This window comes from Rhinoraja longicauda, chromosome 14, assembly GCF_053455715.1.
Source record: "Rhinoraja longicauda isolate Sanriku21f chromosome 14, sRhiLon1.1, whole genome shotgun sequence".
Lineage (NCBI taxonomy): Eukaryota > Metazoa > Chordata > Chondrichthyes > Rajiformes > Arhynchobatidae > Rhinoraja > Rhinoraja longicauda.
The window spans coordinates 49,523,326-49,545,948 of NC_135966.1; the positions used below are offsets into that span (position 1 = coordinate 49,523,326).

At 45.6% G+C, this 22,623-nt stretch overlaps 1 protein-coding gene across 1 annotated transcript in view; it reads right to left on the reverse strand.

The window, feature by feature from the left end:
• Positions 1 to 456: 456 nt before the first annotated feature.
• LOC144599958 (regulator of G-protein signaling 14-like) overlaps positions 457 to 22,623 on the reverse strand; it is a 118,665-nt gene continuing 96,498 nt past the window's right edge. The window contains 7 exon segments of the mRNA XM_078411238.1: positions 457 to 1,155; positions 4,759 to 4,897; positions 6,456 to 6,502; positions 14,146 to 14,227; positions 16,880 to 17,006; positions 17,294 to 17,370; positions 19,541 to 19,732. Of these exon segments, the coding sequence (XP_078267364.1) occupies positions 857 to 1,155; positions 4,759 to 4,897; positions 6,456 to 6,502; positions 14,146 to 14,227; positions 16,880 to 17,006; positions 17,294 to 17,370; positions 19,541 to 19,732 (963 nt within the window). The 3' untranslated portion in view covers positions 457 to 856.

A 22,623-nucleotide genomic window follows, 5' to 3' on the forward strand; every position in this document is an offset into this window, starting at 1 on the left:
ATGCATATTACACACGACTAAGTTGGAAACCGCAGGTAGTCACACAACATTTACAAGACCACAGAGAACATGATTTCATCATTGTCCAAACAATCAGTGTTGCAAAGTACCATAACCTAAGTGCTGGAAGTGGGCTAGGTGTGCAAGTCCCTGAGACTCCTGCTTTATCCAGTTTGTGAACCAAAAATACACAAAGACTCAACAATGTCAACTGAAGTGTGTAAACAAACTGGAGACTCGATAAATACATGCCCTTTGAATTGGCTGAAGTCACCTCACTTCAGAAGGATTCATAAAATGGTTAGAATTATCAGTCAGGCACCTGCCTCTTTGACCCAGGTACCTGGTGGGAAAAGCTGCCCATCCCCAACAAGTGAGCGATCCTCTTGGCATGGGCAGTTTGGGAGAATAACTCAAACTGGTTCTTAACTTATTCAGACCCAATGTCTCGGCAGCATCAGCTGGATGTATAAGCAGAAATAGTCATGAAACCAAGCATCCTTCATTGGTGCCTGCCCAGTCTGCTGGGGGTGATTTGATTCAATATTCACCATGATTCTTTCACAGCTTGGTTGAGGTAAAGTGCCTGAAGCGTAGAAGTTCATGGACTCATTGAACCGTGAAGCAAAAGGGAGGTTCACCAGCTGAATGGGAATGGATGCAGTTCCGTTCGACAAGGTGCTGAAGGCTTTGGCAGTGTGGGCTCATTGTGCCTCAGAGTGGTAATTGGTCGCTGCCCTCCAACCCCATCAATCTGATAGCCATTGCCCCAACAGCCAACAGCGACAAGGCAGCTGGTGTGAGAGGACCTTGTTTGTATTGTGTTCTGCCAGACACAGGTGAGCCATTTCTCTCATTACAAATCTGTCCAAGTGCCCGTTGCATCTCACGGCTATGAGTCCCGTGAAGTGGATGTTCTCGGTGTGGGTTCCTCGCCTGGGATCTGGTCACCCTCGCCTGCACCTTTCTCGGGCAGGTTTCGATCTCCAGCGTCTGATTCCCCTCCATTTTCTGATTCAGGAGGATGAAGGCAGATTCGTGCTATCTCTTTGGGAAGCTGCAGAAAGTCTGGAAGCACCAAGTCTTCTTTCTTCAGAAGGCCACGCTGATCATCCACACGGCAACTTTGTGCTTTGGACAACATCTCGAACAACGCTGCAAGAAGAGGAGCAAAAATGCCATTACATCAAAGCTCTGCAGTTCAAGTCAGTCTTCACACCTCCAGCCTCTCCCTTCCAGAATGTGAGGGCCAATTGCTACTAATTAAAAATCAATCCCAGAAAGACTTCAGTGGTTCTAATTGTTGTATCACTATTAACACTTATTAAGACTGCTGCACATCTGCACAATTTTCCTGTTCAGTAACATTCAGGTCTACGTTAGACAGTTCTCATGCCAATTGTCCTGAAATCAATCCTTAATCCTTGCCCATTATTCCTTCTGCTCGGTCTATAGAATTGGGCCTCCAAGGTTGTTGAACCATAATCAATGAGTTTGCAGGATGATTATCTGCAGGTTGGTTGCTGCATACAGGAAGGATGTGAAGGCTTTGGAGAGGGTGCAGAAAAGGTTCACCAGCGTACCACTTGCATTAGACAATAATAGCTGTAAACATTGATTGTTTTTCTCTGGAGCATCTGAGGGACGATCTTCATAAGTTCATAAGAGACAGGAGCAGGATTAGGCCATTCGGCCCATCAAGTCCACTCCACCATTCAATCATGGCCAATCTATCTTTCACTCTGAACCCCATTCTCCTGCCTCTTCTCCATAACCCCTGACACCCGTATTAATCAAGAATCTATCCATCTCTGCCTTAAAAATATCCATTGACTTGGTCTCCACAGCCTTCTGTGGATCTTGTAGAAGTTAATACAATTATGCAAGGCATAGCTTAGGTAGACAGTTAAAATCATATCCTCAGAATGGGAATGTCCAACATTGGAGGGCGTAGGATTTAGATGTGAGGGGGAAAGTTAAAAGGAGATTTACGGCATTTTTTTAAAGAGAGAGAGTCGGACATGCAGGGAAAGTGCTGGCAAGAGCGATGGTGGAGGCAGATACAGTAACATTTAAGAGGCGTTTAGACAGTTACATGGACAAGGAGAACATGGAGCTACATAGACCAAGTGCAGGAAGATGGGATTAGTTTCAAAGGGCATCACGGTCATCACGGACTTCGGCTGAAGGTCATCACGGACTTGATGGGCTGAAGGACCTGCTCCTGTGCTAAACCACTCACTCCATGTTTTATGCTCTTCAGCTAGTGCTCTAATATTTGATCACCTGACAAACGGATCACTTGGCATTTGGTCAATAATGGCAGCTGAAGTCCCCATAATCCTTCGTGCTCCAGAAACAGACCTACCCATCAGATGTTACTGAACATGCACGGACCTGGGCTGTATACTCTGGGCATTCTGCAGCCATCTTACTGTAGTTCCAACCAAACTGATTTTATTCCCCTGATCAACGATGGCTGCGTCTTAGAGATTATTTGAACCAAAGGATGTTGTGTGAGGGGGAGACCTTTGGGCCCACCGAGTCCATGCCTGCCCCTAATATACCGATCCCATCCCGAGACACACTTTCTCCCCATAACCTTGGAATTATTCTCTCTCCAATGCCAACACATTCACTTTTTGAAGCTCTAATTGATGCTGTTTTTATCACAGCGTAGGGCAGCATAGTGGAGCAGTTGGTGCCCCACAGTGCCAGAGACCCAGGTTCGATCCTGACCTCGGGTGTTGTGTGTGTGGAGTTTGCATGTTCTTCCTGCAACCACGTGGGTTTTCTCCGGGTGTTCCGGTTTCCTCCTACATCCCAAAGACAGCGAGTTTATAGGCTAATTTGTAAATTGCACAAAGTGTGTAGAGAGTGGATGAGAAAGTGGGATGATGTAGTGGTGTGAGTGATCGATGGTCAGTGTGAACTCGATGGGCCGAAGGGCCTGATTCCATCTTGTGTCTTTTAATCAATCACTCTTACAGACAGTGAATTCCAGATCCCAGCTGTAGCCTGAATGAAATGGTTTATTTTCTCTCATCCATCCCTCTTACCCAAATGGATCTTCTCCCCAAAATGTTAAATCTGCCCCATCTTGATAATCTTAAACAGGTCCTCCTTCTGCATGGCCCCAATCCCCTCCAAGAATCTCCAATGGCAAATGGGATCGGCAATGGCATCTTAAGGATAGCGGAGTCAGGGGGTATGGGGAGAAGGCAGGAATGGGGTACTGATTGAGAATGATCAGCCATGATCACATTGAATGGCGGTGCTGACTCGAAGGGCTGAATGGCCTCCTCCTGCACCTATTGTCTATCAGCTTTTGGATGGCCACTCAAACGCTGTCCCAAGCTGTATTTGGCTGCCTAGCTCCTGGAAGTACAGTGCAGCAAATTCCCAGCCTTCCTAATGCTGTGCCCAGAATCAAGCTGATAAAGCTGGAGCTGGTGCAGAATCATACAGAGCCACTTCCGTGATTCCTTGGAAGTTGTAAAACTGCTGGGCTTTTGCATTTGGATCATAGACTGCAAGCGCGAGTTCTTTGTTGCGCAAATGAGACATAAGAAAAAACCTTATCTTTCTTGGTTAATTCCTGCCTGGAGATACTTCCTATTTATTTGTAATCCTTGGTGATTTGCCTTGTCTTTTTGTATGCTATAAAATGATGTTAATGATTTAAGTATGTTGTAAAACATACTTGGCTAATAAATTACTATGATCTGGGCAGCACGGTGGCGCAGCGGTAGAGTTGCTGCCTTACAGCGAATGCATGCGCCGAAGACTCAGGTTCGATCCTGACTACGGGTGCTGTCTGTACGGAGTTTGTACGTTCTCCCCGTGACCTGCGTGGGTTTTCTCCGAGATCTTCGGTTTCCTCCCACACTCCAAAGACGTACAGGTTTGTAGGTTAATTGGCTGGGCAAATGTAAAAATTGTCCCTAGTGGGTGTAGGATAGTGTTAATGTGCGGGGATCGCTGGGCGGCACGGACCCGGTGGGCCGAAGGGCCTGTTTCTGCGCTGTATCTCTAAATCTCTAAAATCTCTAAATGATTATGAAGTCATTATTACATGCATATAACTCATTTTTAATACCATATTTTCTCTACTCCTGCTTTACTGATCCCCCTTGTTCATCAGATCTTCTGTTGCTTTTTAGAATAGAATCTGCACTCTCTGTGAAGTACTTAGTTTAGTTTTTTAGTTAAACAGGCCCTTCAACCCATCAGGTCCGCACTGACCAGCGATCCCCGCACATTAACACTATCCTACGCTAGGGACCATTTTTTACATTTATGCCAAGTTATTTAACCTACAACCTAGTACGTCTTTGGAGTGTGGGAGGAAACTGAAGTTCTCAGAGAAAATCTACACAGGTCACGGGGAAAACATACAAACTCCGAACAGACCAGCACCCGTAGCCAGGATCGAACCCGGGTCTCTGGCGCTGTAAGCGCCGTAAGGCAGCAACTCTACCGCTGCGCCAATGTACAGCCCACGGTGTCTCTGTGATCACTAGGTGAATCTTTAATTCTGGGAAAGCGCAGGTCTTAAGGGTCATGTGGGTGACCCTAATTTATTCAGACTGCCCTGTTCCCAACAGCCGTTCCCAACCTTGCTTAGTGTTGTGAGATGTGTTGTGACTACCTTGCACACGTCTAATAAACTCCCCTGAAACTCATGACTGGAACCTTTGAGCTTTCAACCCTCATGGCATTTATTTCAGTCGTAAATAAGTGGTTCATACGATTTACCTTCAACATCGTAAGTATTTCGGTACATTTCCTTTCTTTCTTCAGCAGTTCCCTTGTGTCTGTATCTTCTGGTGGGCTGTGAGTTTGTGGAGAGACTCTCCCAAGCATTGTTTACATTTGTGGGTGACTCCTGCTGCTTCTGTTAATGAGGAGATTGGATAAGTCACAATATTTCTTTGTTTTAATGCACCATTACCCCTCCATCCCAATGAAATATCATCTCATCTTTACACCCCACACCCCCCAACGTCAATTCTGCATTTCTTCATTGCAGGTTGTATATTGGCTCAAACTGGGTTTCAAAGTAATAATAGTTCGACAACAAACATGCTCATCGATATGCTATCATATCATATCATATATATACAGCCGGAAACAGGCCTTTTCGGCCCACCAAGTCCATGCCGCCCAGCGATCCCCGCACATTAACACTATCCTACACCCACTAGGGACAATTTTTACATTTACCCAGCCAATTAACCTACATACCTGTACGTCTTTGGAGTGTGGGAGGAAACCGAAGATCTCGGAGAAAACCCACGCAGGTCACGGGGAGAACGTACAAACTCCTTACAGTGCAGCACCCGTAGTCAGGATCGAACCTGAGTCTCCGGCGCTGCATTCGCTGTAAAGCAGCAACTCTACCGCTGTGCCACCGTGCCGACATAGACCTATTTTATATGCCATTCTGGTCATACCACGATTTTAAAATGTTCACCTGCACCTCCTCCAACCTCATCTATTGCATCTGCTGCTCTAGATGTCAACTTATTTACATCGGCGAAACCAAGCGCAGGCTCGGCGATCGCTTCGCTCAACACCTGCGCTCGGTCCGCATTGACCAAACTGATCTCCCGGTGGCTGAGCACTTCAACTCCCCCTCCCATTCCCAGTCTGACCTTTCTGTCATGGGCCTCCTCCAGTGCCATAGTGAGGCCCACCGGAAATTGGAGGAACAGCACCTCATATTTCGCCTGGGCAGCTTGCAGCCCAGTGGTATGAACATCGACTTCTCCAACTTTAGATAGTTCCTCTGTCCCTCTCTTCCCCTCCCCCTTCCCAGATCTCCCTCTATCTTCCTGTCTCCACCTATATCCTTCCTTTGTCCCGCCCCCCTGACATCAGTCTGAAGAAGGGTCTCGACCCGAAACGTCACCCATTCCTTCTCTCCTGAGATGCTGCCTGATCTGCTGAGTTACTCCAGCATTTTGTGAATAAATACCTTCGATTTGTACCAGCATCTGCAGTTATTTTCTTATACTTAAAATGTTAGTCAGTCTTTATGTATGTAACATCTTCTATACTACAATTGTTTGTGACTTTCACGCTCCTTGACTTCCATTGCATTGTTTATCCCCAATCTTGTTTGCTCCAATGTTGGTGGCTGTAGCTTTTACTATCAAGCCTTTAAACTCAGTAATTCCCTCCCAAACCAACTTTCCTTCCACCTCTCTTTCCTCAACTACAATATTTCTAAAAACACATCGATATATACACCCGTGTTTCTGTGTCAAATTGTGTCCATCTGCTCCACAAATAAAGGAACAGAGACATCTCACAACACTCAAGGGTGTTGTAAATGCATGGCTTTGTTGTTTAGTTGTTGTTGTGCACAATTACTAAGTGTGTTGAGTAAAAGGCCAAAATCTATTTTAATCACGCTTGATATGAAGATTGTTAAATGGTGTGGTACTTACAAGATATGTAGAGGATTGTTTTAAACTCATTCTTGCTTCTGCTGTGCCTATGAACAATGAAAACAGAACTGATGGTCAGAGAGCATTCGTTCAAGATTGTGTCAGATCCATTTCCCTTTGTTGAGTTTCCATCACACAGGAAAACAAGAGGCGAACGGGAGTAAAAACAAGGAATTGTAGATGCTGGTTTACCAATGAAAAAGACACAAAGTGCCGGAGTAACTCAACAGGTCACACAGTATCTCTGGAGACCATGAGTAGGTGAAGTTTTTGGCCAGGCCCCTTTTACTGACTACCCCAGTACTTTCTGTCTTTTTAGGCTGCAGAGAGTGTTGGACTGAACCCAGACCATCATGGGCACATCCCTCACCACCGTCGAAAGCATCTCAACAAGTCGCTGCCTGAAGAAGGTGGTGTCTATCTTCAAGGATCTCCATTAGTCAGGCCATGCCCCCTTCTTCTTGCTACCATCGGGCATGAGGTACAGAAACCTGCATGTCACCAGGGTCAAGAACATCTACTTCCCTACAGCTATCATTTCTTGCAGACCTGCACAATCCTAATCGGCAACAAAACAGCAAGGCCCACCTCTCCCCCAACCGTCTTTTATTTTCTCTCCAATTGTTCTTTGCACTAATGTATTGTTTTTATTGTAATTTTTTTCCTTTTAACTATCTTGCAGAATTTAGTACAATTTTTGCACGATTTATGTATAATTTGTTTTTGTGTGTTGTCCGAGTCTAGATGACTGTGATGTAGCTTCAAGCAGGATTTTCATTGTGTCTAGACCTTGTGGTAGGTGTGCATACGGCAATAAACTCAACTTGAGGAATACTGGACTATTCTGGATGAGAATGACCCACCTATTTCACCTGATCAGAACAAGTCTAGGAAGAGTCAATGGTTTCTTGCTCCTGGTTATATCAGATGGCTGCCACTAGACATCTATGTCATGGATATTCTCCACACTACCTACAACATTCCTCACCTTCTGTTCCACTGGCCAGAACTTGGAGGCAGGAAGTAGTCTGATTGGAGATTTTTTTCCCCCCCAGGATATAGACAATAGACAATAGACAATAGTTGCCATTCGGCCCTTCGAGCCAGCACCGCCATTCAATGTGATCATGGCTGATCATTCTCAATCAGTACCCCGTTCCTGCCTTCTCCTCATACCCCCTGACTCCGCTATCCTTAAGAGCTCTATTTAGCTCTCTCTTGAATGCATTCAGAGAATTGGCCTCCACTGCCTTCTGAGGCAGAGAATTCCACAGATTCACAACTCTCTGACTGAAAAAGTTTTTCCTCATCTCCGTTCTAAATGGCCTACCCCTTATTCTTAAACTTATCTTTTCTCTGGAGCGCTGGAGGCTGAGGGGAGACCTGATCGAAGTTTATAAAATGATGAGAGGCATAGATAGGGTAGACAGTCAGAACCTTTTTTTCCCAGGGTGGAAATGCCAAAGAACTAGGGGACGTATCATTAAGTTGAGAGGGGAAAATTATAAAAGAAATACGCGGGGTGTTGTTTTTACGCGGAGAATGGTGGGTGCTTCTAAATGCTGCCAGGGGTGCTGGTGGAAGCAGAAAAGATAGTGGCGGTTAAGAGGCTCTTAGATAGACACGTGTATATACAGGGAAGGTAGACACAAAATGCTGGAGTAACTCAGCGGGTCATGCAACATCTCTGGAGAAAAGGATTAGGTGACGTTTCGGGTCAAAACCCTTCTGAAGAAGGGTCTCAATCCAAAACCTTTCGTTTTCTCCAGAGATACTGCCTGACCCATTGAGTTACTCCGGCATTTTATGTCCATCATCGTTGTAAACCTGCATCTGCAATTCCTTCCTACACACGATGTATATGCAGGCGGCACGGTAGCGCAGCGGTAGAGTTGCTGCTTTACAGCGAATGCAGTGCCGGAGACTCAGGTTCGATCCTGACTACGGGTGCTGCACTGGAGTTTGTACGTTCTCCCCGTGACCTGCGTGGGTTTTCTCCGAGATCTTCGGTTTCCTCCCACACGCCAAAGACGTACAGGTATGTAGGTTAATTGGCTGGGTAAATGTAAAAATTGTCCCTAGTGGGTGTAGGATAGTGTTAATGTGCGGGGATCGCTGGGCGGCACGGACTTGGAGGGCTGAAAAGGCCTGTTTCCGGCTGTATATATATGATATAATATGATATGATAATGTGGGGATCTGGATCACGTGCAGGTAGAGGAGATTAATTTAACTTGGCATCATGTTTAGCCTGGGCATTGTGGGCCAAAGGGCTTGTATCTGTGTTTTTTACTATTCTATGTTTTCTGACGGGTTATAACTCTGTAAATCATCAATCTGATTTTCAGAGGAGAAATAAATGACTAGAAGCTTACAGCAGAGGGAAGTGAAAAGCAGGAAGTGGGGTAGGACTTGGGGAAGCAACTAAAGTCTGTCAAGAGAGATTACTCCTGTGGTAACAGAAACAGGTAGAGTCAAGAGGTATGGACCAGTCCACTGTGAGGAACAACTAAAGAGCCCCCTCCTACTCTCATTCCAGCAGCTATTTTGACATTGCTGGCAACCTTGGCCTAATCATTTCACTGCTGCATCACTAGCAAGAGAGAACAAAGGATAGAGAAACTTAGTTTAGTTTAGTTTAGTTGGGCGGCACGGTGGCGCAGCGGTAGAGTTGCTGCCTTGCAGCGCTTGCAGCACCAGAGACCTGGGTTTGATCCCGATTACGGGCGCTGTCTGTATTTTTTACCTTCTCCCCGAGACCGCGTGGGTTTTCTCCGAGATCCGAGTGAGCTAGCCAATAATATAAAAGAGGATCGCATGAGTTTCTACGGATATATAAAGAGTAAGAAAGAGGCAAGAGTGGAAGTTGGGCTGCTGGAGAATGAGGCAGGAGAAGTGATAAATGGGGAAGAAAGAAATGGCAGAGGAATTGAATAACTCTTTTGCATCAGTCTTCACAGTGGAAGACACCAGCAACATGCCTGAAATTCAAGAGAGTCAGGGGGTGGAAGTTAGTGGAGTGGCCATTACCAGGGAGAAGGTGCTTGGGAAGCTGAAAGGTCTGAAGGTGGATAAGTCACCTGGGCCGGATGGACTGCATCCTAGGGTTCTGAAAGAGGTGGCTTTAGAGATTGTGGAGGCATTGATAGTGATATTTCAAGAATCACTAGAGACAGGAGAGGTCTCAGATGATTGTAAAATTGCCAATATTACCATGCTGCACAAAAAGGGAGCAAAGCAGAATAGTGGGAACAATAGGCCGATTAGTCTGACTTTGGTGGTTGGTAAGATTTTAGAGTCCATTATAAAGGATGAGGTTACGGAGTACTTAGAAGTTCACGACAAAATAGGCCGCAGTCAGCATGGCTTTGTGAAGGGAAGGTGTTGCTTGACACATTTGCTGGAATTCTTTGAAGAAGTAAATAGCAGGACAGACAAAGGTGAGTCAGTAGATGTTGTTTACTTAGATTTTCAGAAAGCCTTTGATAAGGTGCCACACGTAAGGCTGCTTAGGAAGATGAGAGCCCACGGTATCAAATGGCAGATACTAGATGGACAGCAGGTTGGCTGGATGGCGGAAGGCAAAGAGTGGCAATAAAGGGGGCTTTTTCTGGTCGGCTGCCAGTGACTAGTGGAATTCCGCAGGGCTCGGTGCTGGGGCCGCTACTCTTCACGTTGTATATTAATGGTTTGGACGAGGGGATTGAAGGCTTTGTGGCCAAGTTTGCAGATGATACAAAAATAGTGGAGGGACTGGTAGTGGAAAGAAAGCAGGGACTCTGCAGAAGGACTTGGACAGGTTGGGAGAGTGGGCAGAGAAGTGGCAGATGGAATATAGCGTAGCAAAGTGTGGAGTCATGCATTTTGGTAATAGGAAGAAAGATAGATTCTTGAATAGTACGGGTGACAGAGGTTATGGGGAGAAGGCAGGAGAATGGGGTTATGAGGGAGCGATAGATCAGCCATGATTGAATGGTGGAGTAGACTTGATGGGCCGAATTCTACTCCTATCACTTGTGACCTTATGATCTTCAGTTTCCTCCCACACTCCAAAGACGTACAGGCCTGTAGGTTAATTGATGTGGAATAAATGTAAATTGTCCCTAGTATGTGTTGGAAAGTGTTAATGTTTGAGTTGAGTTGAGTCGAGTTGAGTATAGGAGCAAAGAGGTCCTTCTGCAGTTGTACAGGGCCCTAGTGAAACTGCACCTGGAGTACTGTGTGCAGTTTTGGTCTGCAAATTTGAGGAAGAATATTCTTGCTATTGAGGACGTGCAGCGTAGGTTTACTAGGTTAATTCCCGGAATGGCGGGACTATCATATGTTGAAAGACTGGAGCGACTAGGCTTGTATACACTGGAATTTAGAAGGATGAGAGGAGATCTTATCGAAACGTATAAGATTATTAAGGGGTTGGACACGTTAGAGGCAGGAAACATGTTCCCAATGTTGGGGGAGTCCAGAACAAGGGGCCACAGTTTAAGAATATGGGGTAGGCCATTTAGAACTGAGATGATGAAAAACTTTTTCAGTGAGAGAGTTGTGAATCTGTGGAATTCTCTGCCTCAGAAGGCAGTGGAGGCCAATTCTCTGAATGCATTCAAGAGAGAGCTGGATAGAGCTCTTAAGGATAGCGGAGTCAGGGGGTATGGGGAGAAGGCAGGAACGGGGTACTGATTGAGAATGATCAGCCATGATCACATTGGTCTTTGAATTGCTGCAAAATCTAACTGTGTTTTGCAATGATAGGCAAGACTAGTTTTAGTAATGCACTGTGTGAATTAGCAATACATATCAGGGGCTATACTTCATTTCAGATACTTTGGCCTGCTGCCCATGAATATCAAGTGTCTAAATGAATGGAAGCCTCGAGAAGCAATAGGTAGCGAAAGGAAAAGCTTTCAGCAGCTGTGGGGCAAGATGTATGAGACAACCTTCTGGAGGCACAGAGAGATCCTGTGCAATTGGCCAGTGAAAGGTCAGCACTGTGGGAGCCCACTTAGAGAAGGTTGTTTAACATTTACAGCTGATATCTTGCGGCTCACACACAAAAAGAAGCAGGCAGCTCACCCCACCATCCAATTATTGCCTGCTATTTGAGTCTGTTCACAGATAGAGGCCGTTTATTTCTCACACTATATAATGCAACCATCCACCATTGCTCAGTGTGTGCATGGCTCAATGTGAAGTGATCGCAGTTATGGAGAGCGAGCAGGCTCCTGATTCTGCATTGTTGAGACAACTAGTCTTTGTGTTGATAAAGGCAGACATGATGTGCTGTTAGAATCCGCACAGTCATTGCTGTTATTACAGATTGGTTAGAGTTCTAATGGTGAGATTTCCAAGTCACATCTACCACAGGAATGCAACAATCCCGGATGATGGTTCTGGATCGTTTGACGGCACAGGGCCAGTATTCGCTGGAGTTTAGAAGAATGAGGCGGGACCTCATTGAAACGTACAGAACAGTGAAAGGCCTGGATAGAGTGGATGTGGAGAGGATGTTTCCACTAGTGGGAGAGTCCAGGACTAGAGGTCACAGCCTCAGAATTAAAGGACGTTCTTTTAGGAAGGAGATAAGGAGGAATTTCTTTAGTCAGGGGGTGGTGAATCTGTGGAATTCTTTGCCACAGATGGCTGTGGAGCCAGAGTCAGTGGATATTTTTAAGGCAGAGATAGATAGATTCTTGATTAGTACGGGTGTCAGAGGTTATGGGGAGAAGGCAGAGAATGGGGTTAGGAGGGAGAGATAGATCAGCCATGATTGAATGGCGGAGTAGACTTGATGGGCCGAAAGGCCTAATTCTACCCCTATCACTATTGATCTTCTGATCTAATGATCTTATGGATGGTATGGTGATTACTTGCAGGTAATGTCTTCCGGATAAGATGTCAAAGTGAGACACCGATTGCCCTCTCAAGAAAACATCACAAAATAACGAGGTATTATAATTTGTAGAACAGCAGGAAAGTTGTCCCTTGTGTTCTGATCAATACTTGCCCCTCATTCAACATCACTAATCATGAATGCGATTGTTTGCACAGTGTGCTTTGTGTGCTTTGTCACAGCTTGCCATACACAATATTGCTGCTCAGTTTTGTTCATATCAGGCACTAACTATCCTTCCATACACAAACGTGAAATACCACTTATTAAATGCATTAATGAAGAAACTGTGTCGTGTGACTTAAAATACTTTGCAGATCGTGCTTTCCTGGGAGCTGCCCCTTGTTGAGGTGGGAAGACTCTGAAGCATTCACAACCCTGAAGAGTTTCACCAGTTCCATTGCCAGACAGGCCAAAAGCTGGTTACTGGAAGATCTCTCTGCCTCTCCACACTGCAACCCCACCTCTTTCTACCTCTCCACCCACCCAGCTTCTCTATAACAGCATTTAGTTATTTCCTCCCATCCCCACCCATTCCGTCCCCTTTCACTCGTCTGTCTCCACCCCAATGACACCCAGTCCCTCTTCCCACCCACCCACCATCTCCCTTTCCTTTTCTCTCTGATCCAACTTTCAATTCTCTCTACTCCAACTATAAAGTATTTCTCCCACCCCTTTGCCCTACATTTCCTGCCTCTCTTCATCGCTAATATCCACTCTCTTCCTCTCTCCAAGACCCTCACCCACTTTTATCTCATCCTTGGAGTCCCACCTTCTTCCCCTATACCCGCTGCCTCTCTCTCCTCGCCCTCCTATTCACAGTGCATCCCCACTCTCTCCCTCTCACAGGTCCACCTACCATCACTCAGTGAAAGACAGTAGGTGGTAGAGACAACACCTGTACTTCCGTAAGGGCAGGTAAGATACCTTGATTACAAATACACTCCTGCTATTGGGATGGCAAGAAGGAACGAAAGGGTCCTTTTTGGACAACAAAGACCATCTTGAGGGATGGGTGAAGGGGGTGCAGAAGAGGATCAGAGGATGATGGGTGAGAGGGCATCCATTTTCTAACATGGGTGGCGCAGCGGTAGAGTTGCTGCCTTATAGCACTTGCAGCACCAGAGATCCAGATTTCATTCTGACTACGGGTGCTGTCTGTATGGAGTTTGCACGTTCTCCCCGTGACCTGCGTGGGTTTTCTCTGAGATCTTCGGTTTCGTCCCACACTCCAAAGATGTACAGGTTTGTAGGTTAATTGGCTTGGGTTTGTATACTTAGTATAAATGTAAATTGTCCCGAGTGTGTGTGGGCTTGTGTTAATGTGTGGGGATCGCTGGTGGGCCGAAGGGTCTGTTTCCTCACTGTATCTCAAAAAACTACAAAAAAGGTACAATGGGGCAGCATCCGTGTGTTTCACAATGGTTCCATTTTAAAACCACAGTGAATTTAGTTTTATTTTATTTTCGGAAACAGGCTTTCTTATTAATGGATGCGATTAACAACAAAAAAAGCCATATCCATTAGTCGTGATTAACGCATCACCCAAATTGATCTTTAAACATGTTCCTTGCCAGTTTAAAAGTTAGATAGGATGCAATGGACTTTACGGAATACTTAAGGCAACTTTAATTGCATCTTATTGCTTCCCGCTCCAGTTATCCATCTATTTCCTCTCCCTAGTCATTCTTAATTGGCCAAGAATCTGAAGCAAGAGAACTAATCTCTGAGGTGTTTGCTGGAGGCAGCCCAGCAGAAAGAGCATTAAACAAAGAGAAAGAAAGATGTGTACAAGATACATACCCTTAATCCTGTCAAGGATCACTCGCTGATTGTCCAGGCAGGACACAGTGTCGTACATTTTCAGAGGTAGGGGCTCTCCACTCTGTTTTACACAGATTTAAAGAAATTATATCTTATATATATCCAAAATATAAACGTGTAAATGATATCAAATTATCACCCGTTAACTTATAGAGTTATAGAGACGTGTAAAATTATAAAAGGACTGAACAAGCTGGATGCAGGAAAAATGTTCCCAATGTTGGGGGAGTCCAGAACCAGGGGCCGCACTGTCTAAGAATAAAGGGGAGGCCATTTAAAACTGAGGTGAGAAGAAACTTTTTCACGCAGAGAGTTGTGAATGTGTGGAATTCTCTGCCACAGAAGGCAGTGGAGGCCAATTCACTGGATGAATTTAAAAGCGAGTTAGATAGAGCTCTAGGGGCTAGCGGAATCAAGGGGTATGGGGAGAAGGCAGGCACGGGTTACTGATTGTGGATGATCAGCCATGATCACAATGAATGGCGGTGCTGGCTCGAAGGGCCAAATGGCCTCCCCCTGCACCTATTGTCTATGTTTCTATGTTTCTATGTAACTCAGCATTCATCAATAGACAATAGACAATAGACAATAGGTGCAGGAGTAGGCCATTCAGCCCTTCGAGCCAGCACCGCCATTCAATGCGATCATGGCTGATCACTATCAATCAGTACCCCGTTCCTGCTTTCTCCCCATACCCCCTCACTCCGCTATCCTTAAGAGCTCTATCCAGCTCTCTCTTGAAAGCATCCAACGAACTGGCCTCCACTGCCTTCTGAGGCAGAGAATTCCACACCTTCACCACCCTCTGACTGAAAAAGTTCTTCCTCATCTCCGTTCTAAATGGCCTACCCCTTATTCTCAAACTGTGGCCCCTTGTTCTGGACTCCCCCAACATTGGGAACATGTTATCTGCCTCTAATGTGTCCAATCCCCTAATTATCTTATATGTTTCAATAAGATCCCCCCTCATCCTTCTAAATTCCAGTGTATACAAGCCCAATCGCTCCAGCCTTTCAACATACGACAGTCCCGCCATTCCGGGAATTAATCTAGTGAACCTACGCTGCACGCCCTCCATAGCAAGAATATCCTTCCTCAAATTTGGAGACCAAAACTGCACACAGTACTCCAGGTGCGGTCTCACCAGGGCCCGGTACAACTGTAGAAGGACCTCTTTGCTCCTATACTCAACTCCTCTTGTTACGAAGGCCAACATTCCATTGGCTTTCTTCACTGCCTGCTGAACCTGCATGCTTCCTTTCATTGACTGATGCACTAGGACACCCAGATCTCGTTGAACTCCCCCTCCTCCTAACTTGAGGAAGCCCAAATCCCAAGCCAAGGGCATTTCATGCCTGACTTCATTTTAGGACATGATGAACTGACTATGAACGTACAGAGACTGAACCTGCTTCTAACTTGCACACTAATCACGTTTTAACAGAGGGGAAAATTCTGACAGGTTATCAGCAGCATGCTAGTCATTTCCTGGATGTGGTCCCAATCCCACAAGGGCGGCCACGGTGGCGCAGCGGTAGAGTTGTTGCCTTACAGCGCTTGCAGCGCCGGAGACCCGGGTTCGATCCCGACTACGGGTGCTGTCTGTACGGAGTTTGTACATTCTCCCCGTGAGCACATGGGTTTTCTCCGAGGAGCTCACGGAGTTTTCCTCCACACTCCAAAGACGCACAGATTGGTAGGTGAATTGAATTGGTGTTTGTGTAAATTGGCCTGAGTGTGTGCAGGATAATGTTAATGTGCGGGGATCACTGGTCGGTGGGGAGTTGGTGGGCCGAAGGGACTGTTTCCGTGCTGTATCTCTAAACTAAACTAAACCTGAGACAGGAAGCCATGGGGCAATGTTTTTTTCCACTGGATAGATGAGAATTTTAGTTCATCTTTTGACTTCTTCCTGGAAACTGCTTGTCTTCCACTTCTGGTTGAGAAATGAACGCACAATGATGCGTAAGAGCGGCTTGATGGGACCCAGCATTTTTCTCCATGTTGCTGTTTTCACCAGTAAACAATAAGAACACTGTCAGTCCAATCTTGGTGAAGCTAATCTTCGAGACGTGGCTTGCAAGTTGGTGGTCAATGGCTGTACGATAGGTCACATTAAACCTATTCCTAATCGAAGAGGTCGGAGAGCAGGTTTCACCTTGAGCAATTCATATCTCACAAAGCAACAGGTCGAGGCAGTCGGAGAGGGACGAAGGCCAATCAGAGAGCGGTCGGAGAGCAAGGACCGCCAGAAATTTTGGGGACCCAGCAAGGGGCCGCTGAGAAAAAAGGCGGGACCCAGGATGGGGAGGGGGGGGGGGAGGCACCGAGAACAAAGGAGAACTGGCAGGGGGGGGTTGTAGGGTGGGATGCAGCCACAAGCTCGTCAGGCAGTAGACAGGAATGTTCGGTGACAAACCTTTGTAGCTTTGTCGGTGCCAACACATGGCAATACTTGTGTACTGCCTAGGTGAGGTCTGCTACATGATTTTACCAGGCTGCATGCACTGTACTTGGGAACATGTGACAATATAGTACTATTGAATCATTGAACACCTATAACGGTTCAGTTTGGGCTGAAACCGGACAGACAATTACTGTCATATTTCCTCCAATGCCTGTGTCCAAAATCATTAACTGAACCACTTTGGGGTATCCTGAAGTGTGAGGTGCTATGTAAACGGAAAGTCATTTTGCCCTTGTTGATACGTACAATCCTTGCCTCCAGCTCCTTGGCGTTTAAGTTGTACTTCATCATGAATGGCTGTAGAGCCTCGGACACTGTTTTGGTAGGTTTTGCCGTCACCCAAAGTTTTTGATTTACTGTAACAAGCTCCAATCTGAAAAGGAATCAGAAGGAAAGATGTGAAGAAGAATTTATGTCAGCACTTAACAATCTCCCCGGACTTGAGGTTTAAAGATTCACCAACAACATAGGTTAGGGAATAATCTATAACAGTCCGATCCAAATTCAACATTCAATTCTCGTCTGGACCCATCAATTAAAATTTCTACACCAGAAATTCCTAACCATAATTCTTGCCAGTTCTTTACCATCGAAGTCTCTCTACGGTCCAATAATGAACATTCTAGTATGCCATTGATCATATGTTAATATGTAACTTACTCAAATAGTACTTTCTTCTCAACACGAACTTCCTTGTCACACAAGATCATACTATCTTGATCCAGTACAAGAGGTTTCTGCAATTTAAAATAAAAACGGTCTTAAATCAAGATATATTAAGTCAGAAATGATGATTTTTGGAACTGCACAGAAGCATTATAAGGTGCAGGAAAAACCCCCTGCAGATGTTGGTTTAAATCGAAGATAGACACAAAATGTTGGAGTAACTCAGCGGGTCAGGCAGCATCTCGGGACTGAAGGTCTCGACCCGAAACATCACCCATTCCTTCTCTCCCGAGATGCTGCCTGACCCGCTGAGTTACTCCAGCATTTTGTGTCTACCTTCGAAGTATTATAAGGCTTTTGTGGATAGGAGTAGACAGGGGACCCATGGTTAAACCTTCCTCTGACACGAGGAAGCACGCAAGTTGGCTTTGATAATCGGGCAGGAGAAGCAGCAGAATCCAAGTCTGGGCTCATTTTCACGCCTATTTGCTACACATTAGAAACATAGAAACATAGAAAATAGGTGCAGAAGTAGGCCATTCGGCCCTTCGAGTGGTCACCTGTGGTATCATCAGTCACTCCACTCTGGTCTGTCTGTATGTCAAAATAACTTACCACATGCGATATCTAGGTTAATCCACAAGAAAAGACCCACATAACCAAGAATGGAAAACTCCTAAAGATTGTTGGGAACTTTCTCAACATAAACATGCAGGCAATTAGGAAATAGGTCAAATTGCTTCAGTTTATTTGTGTTCTCCATATTGTTGGCATCATTGAGACTTGCTAATGTCACTGATTCACTTTATTGTGGTGTAGCAATTATTGCAAAGAATGAGACATTCATAGAAACATAGCAACATAGAAAATAGGTGCAGAAGTAGGCCATTCAGCCCTTCGAGCCTGTACGCACCGCCATTCAATATGATCATGGCTGATCATCCAACTCAGTATCCCATACCTGCCTTCTCTGCATACCCCCTGATCCCTTTAGCCACAAGGGCCACATCTAACTCCCTCTTAAATATAGCCAATGAACTGGCCTCAACTACCTTCTGTGGCAGAGAATTCCACAGATTCACCACTCTCTGTGTGAAAAAAAACTTTCTCATCTCGGTCCTAACAATTCATTGGTTGAGAATTTTGTCATCTCGTTTCAGTTTCAGATACAAAAATGAAATTATAATAATAGACAATATTAACAATGTTGGATTGAGCAATATTGGCAATGCTGGTACAGTAGTTGTCTTGTAGCTCCAATGACCCAGGTTCAATCCTGACCTCCTCCAGCCTCCTTGCACTTCCTTCAGGCACTCCTATTTCCTCGCACACCCAAAGACGTGTGGGTTGGTAGGTACATATCCGCTGGCCAGCTGTTTGACCGCAGTGACAAACCAGAACACAAGCGGAATGACACCAAGAGCAAAGGTTGGAATCACAGGTAATTGTGTTAATGGTGGAACAGGGTGTTTGACAAGGAATGTTCTCTGCAACTGTTTTGTGTCTAGCAATTGCTCAGATATATAACTGGTATAATACTTTGTCAAAGTTATACACTGTGGCGAGCAGAGAAAGAATGCTTTGTTTTTAACGTAATACATGCAAGAGGCTTGGAATCTTCACTTATGCTGTGTTTCGGTGGCTCAAGAAGAGAAGTGATAAATTACCCAGGAAGGCGCTCACAGTTCCTGACACAACTGGGCAGACAATTGAGGTTAGGAAGGAGGCAGAAAGAAGTTAAATATATGTCTTAGACACACAGCAGTAGAGCAGGTAAAGTTGCTCCCCTGATACTAATAGCCTCACCATTATGCTTATTGTCTGTATCTATTGCAATGATCCGCAGTAGTCTTTCTCCTGAAGGTGCTCCTTACTAGGATTTAGACAGAGTGACAATGAAGGAGTGGTGACACACTTGCTAGTCAGGGTGAAGTGTGATGTCAAAGGGTTACTTGATGGTCATGGTGTTTCCGAGCCTCAGCTCCTCCTGTTGACCCTAGTGGGACATTGCTAATGGTCGTGGATGAAAAGGTGGTAAAGGAAACTTAGATTATGCTGAGTAACAGTCGTCTAGAATGGTGGAGCAGGCTGAAGTGATTGAATGACATATTTCTATTATCATGAATCAACCATGGAACTGCCAGCCTCCACAAAGCCTACAATAGGAGATCACCTGGTCCAAAGCCACTCGGAGAAGCTCTCTGTAAATTATATGGCCTGCACAATTATATTCCAACTTACCTTCTCACTCCCAGCAAGATAAATGCTTGTGGCAGCCAAAGGGATTCCATGCCTTTCACATACCCCAGACAACATGTCTCGGATGGTCAGCCCAGGCCGAACTGTTGCTAAGGAGGCAGTTTTGTCAGGCAGGTAGACACAGCAGTATTTCACCTTGTGCTCTGTTTCAGATTCCGCAGTTGCCTTCTCACTCTGCAAGCAAGAGAACAGATTGCGATGAAAATCCCGCAGTTCGCCGTTGTCCATGTCCCAATCCAATGGTCTTTCTGGGAATCCTTGCTGGAAACCCTTCACACCACTGACAATATTCATCGCTCTCTGTGGCAAGGCTTCCTCTAGCCCGAGAAGCCTCCAACTTTGGATTCCTGCAAGTATTTTACCCCTTTCACTCCCGCCTATGCCATCAGCTGGCTACACTCCAAATCTCTCCAATTCCCCAATTTTACGACATTTCTTAATATCCATAGGGCAAGCTTTTCATTTGGATCGACTTGGCAACTCTGGCTTAAATAGTGTTCAGATTTCCCAAAGATGGAATGGAATGGAATACTTTACGTGTGACCAGGCACAGTGCGATTTGTGCTTACATACCCAATGTATACAAATAGCGACCACCTACAGTGCTGACAAAGTTACACAGCACGTCGGCTCCCCCTTTTGTTCGCCTCCCGCCCCCGCACCTGGTCCCCGTTGTCCTTTGTTCTCCCACCCTCCCAATTGTCCATTGTTCTCCCCCCACCTCCCTCACGATGTGCAGGTTGGTAGGTTGATTGGCCAATGTAAAATGCCCCAAGTGCTGGCTCGAAGGGCCAAATGGCCTGCTCCTGCACCTATTGTCTATTGTCTAGGTGAATGATAGAATCTGGGTGGAGCTGATGATGTTGACGTGGGTGTTAATATTGGGTTACTGTAAATGGATGGTTACAGATCAGCACAGAGATGATGGTCCCTAGGGTCTGTTTCCATGCTGCATTTCTCTATAACTCTATGACAATCTATCTACCATTGCCTTAGAAACAAGCAACGACTCTGCTTCTACTATTTTTTTAAGGAAGAGTATTCCTCCGCCAGGCCACTACATGGAGGACAATTTCCTCCAGGTATGGTCTCACCGATGCCTAATATAAGCATAACCTCCCTACTTCTGCATCACTTCCCCCCTGCCTTCTGTAAACCATGCATGGGGGGTAGTCAAACCTTTCAGCAGGCAATACTGAGGGATAGTGAGGGAACAGTTTCTCCAGCATACATGGCTGTAGAGGGCAAAGATACTAGAGGAGCAAGATGAACCACTCCGTTGAAATCGCCTATACTGAAGCGTAGTACGCAAAGGAGCGTAACGTCCGCCATTTTAGTAGGCAAAACCCGCCGCTCGTTATGCCTCTCGCAGTGTAATCAGTGTTTTGGGGGAACAGTGTGTGTGATGATACCATTAAAATGCAGAATATATCTCATCTATCAATTCACAGATTTTTGTTATTTTTACTTTTAAATGTTTCTGCAAGTTTCTGCCTACTAAAATGGCACCATGACATACTACGGTGTTTAGGGTCGAGTGGTCTATCTTGCTCTGCTCTATTGTCTTTGGTAGAGGGTAAGTCGCTGTAGATATCCAAGGAGAAGGTGGATAGCTTTACAGCCCCGATTGAGGGATATGGGGGGGGGGGGATAGTGGGGATATGGAGGGGATAGTGGGAATATGGGGGAGATAATGGGAATATGGGGGGGATAGTGGGAATATGGGGGGGATAGTGGGAATATGGGGGGATAGTGGGAATATGGAGGGATAGTGGGAATATGGAGGGGATAGTGGGAATATGGGGGGATAGTGGGAATATGGGGGGGATAGTGGGAATATGGGGGGATAGTGGGAATATGGGGGGGGATAGTGGGAATATGGGGGGATAGTGGGAATATGGGGAGATAGTGGGAATATGGGGGGATAGTGGGAATATGGAGGGATAGTGGGAATATGGGGGGGATAGTGGGAATATGGGGGGATAGTGGGAATATGGGGGGGATAGTGGGAATATGGGGGGATAGTGGGAATATGGAGGGATAGTGGGAATATGGAGGGATAGTGGGAATATGGGGGGGATAGTGGGAATATGGGGGGATAGTGGGAATATGGGGAGATAGTGGGAATATGGGGGGATAGTGGGAATATGGAGGGATAGTGGGAATATGGGGGGGATAGTGGGAATATGGGGGGATAGTGGGAATATGGAGGGATAGTGGGAATATGGGGGGGATAGTGGGAATATGGGGGGATAGTGGGAATATGGGGGGATAGTGGGAATATGGGGGGATAGTGGGAATATGGAGGGATAGTGGGAATATGGAGGGATAGTGGGAATATGGGGGGATAGTGGGAATATGGAGGGATAGTGGGAATATGGAGGGGATAGTGGGAATATGGGGGGATAGTGGGAATATGGCATTGAGATAGAAAGTCCAGCAATGATAGTGGTAAATGGCAGAGCAGATTCAAGAGACTAAATGATCACCACCTACTCTTATATTTCTGCCATCACGGAGATGGTAATTTCTCACTATTTAGATAACATGATTCTTCTTTATTGAAGGTATAGAAAGCTGGAGTAACAGGCAGCATCTCTGGATAGAAAGAATGGGTGACGTTTTGGGTCAAGACCTTTCTTCAGTCTGAAGACTGCCGGTCCTGCTGAGTTACTCCAGCATTTTGTGTCTGTCTTTGATTTAAACCAGCATCTGCAGTTCCTTCCTACACATTCTTCTTCATTGTTCCCGCCAAAATTGATAATTTTCCATTTTCCCACTTTCTATCCTATTTGACAGATCTCACCACATTTATATTCACTTTTCGGCTTCTTATGCCCACTTCACAACTTAATCTCCATCCAATCTTTATAACTGAGGTAACTATAATGAGCCTCATTGAAAATACCGAGAGGATGAGCCAGAGTAGTGTTTGACAAGTTTAGTTCTGAATGTCAGTCACAAGAAAACATTGTACAATTAACTTTCGACAGTCACAAAATGCTGGAGTAACTCAGCGGGACAGGCAGCATCTCTGGAGAGAAGGAATGGGTGACGTTTTGGGT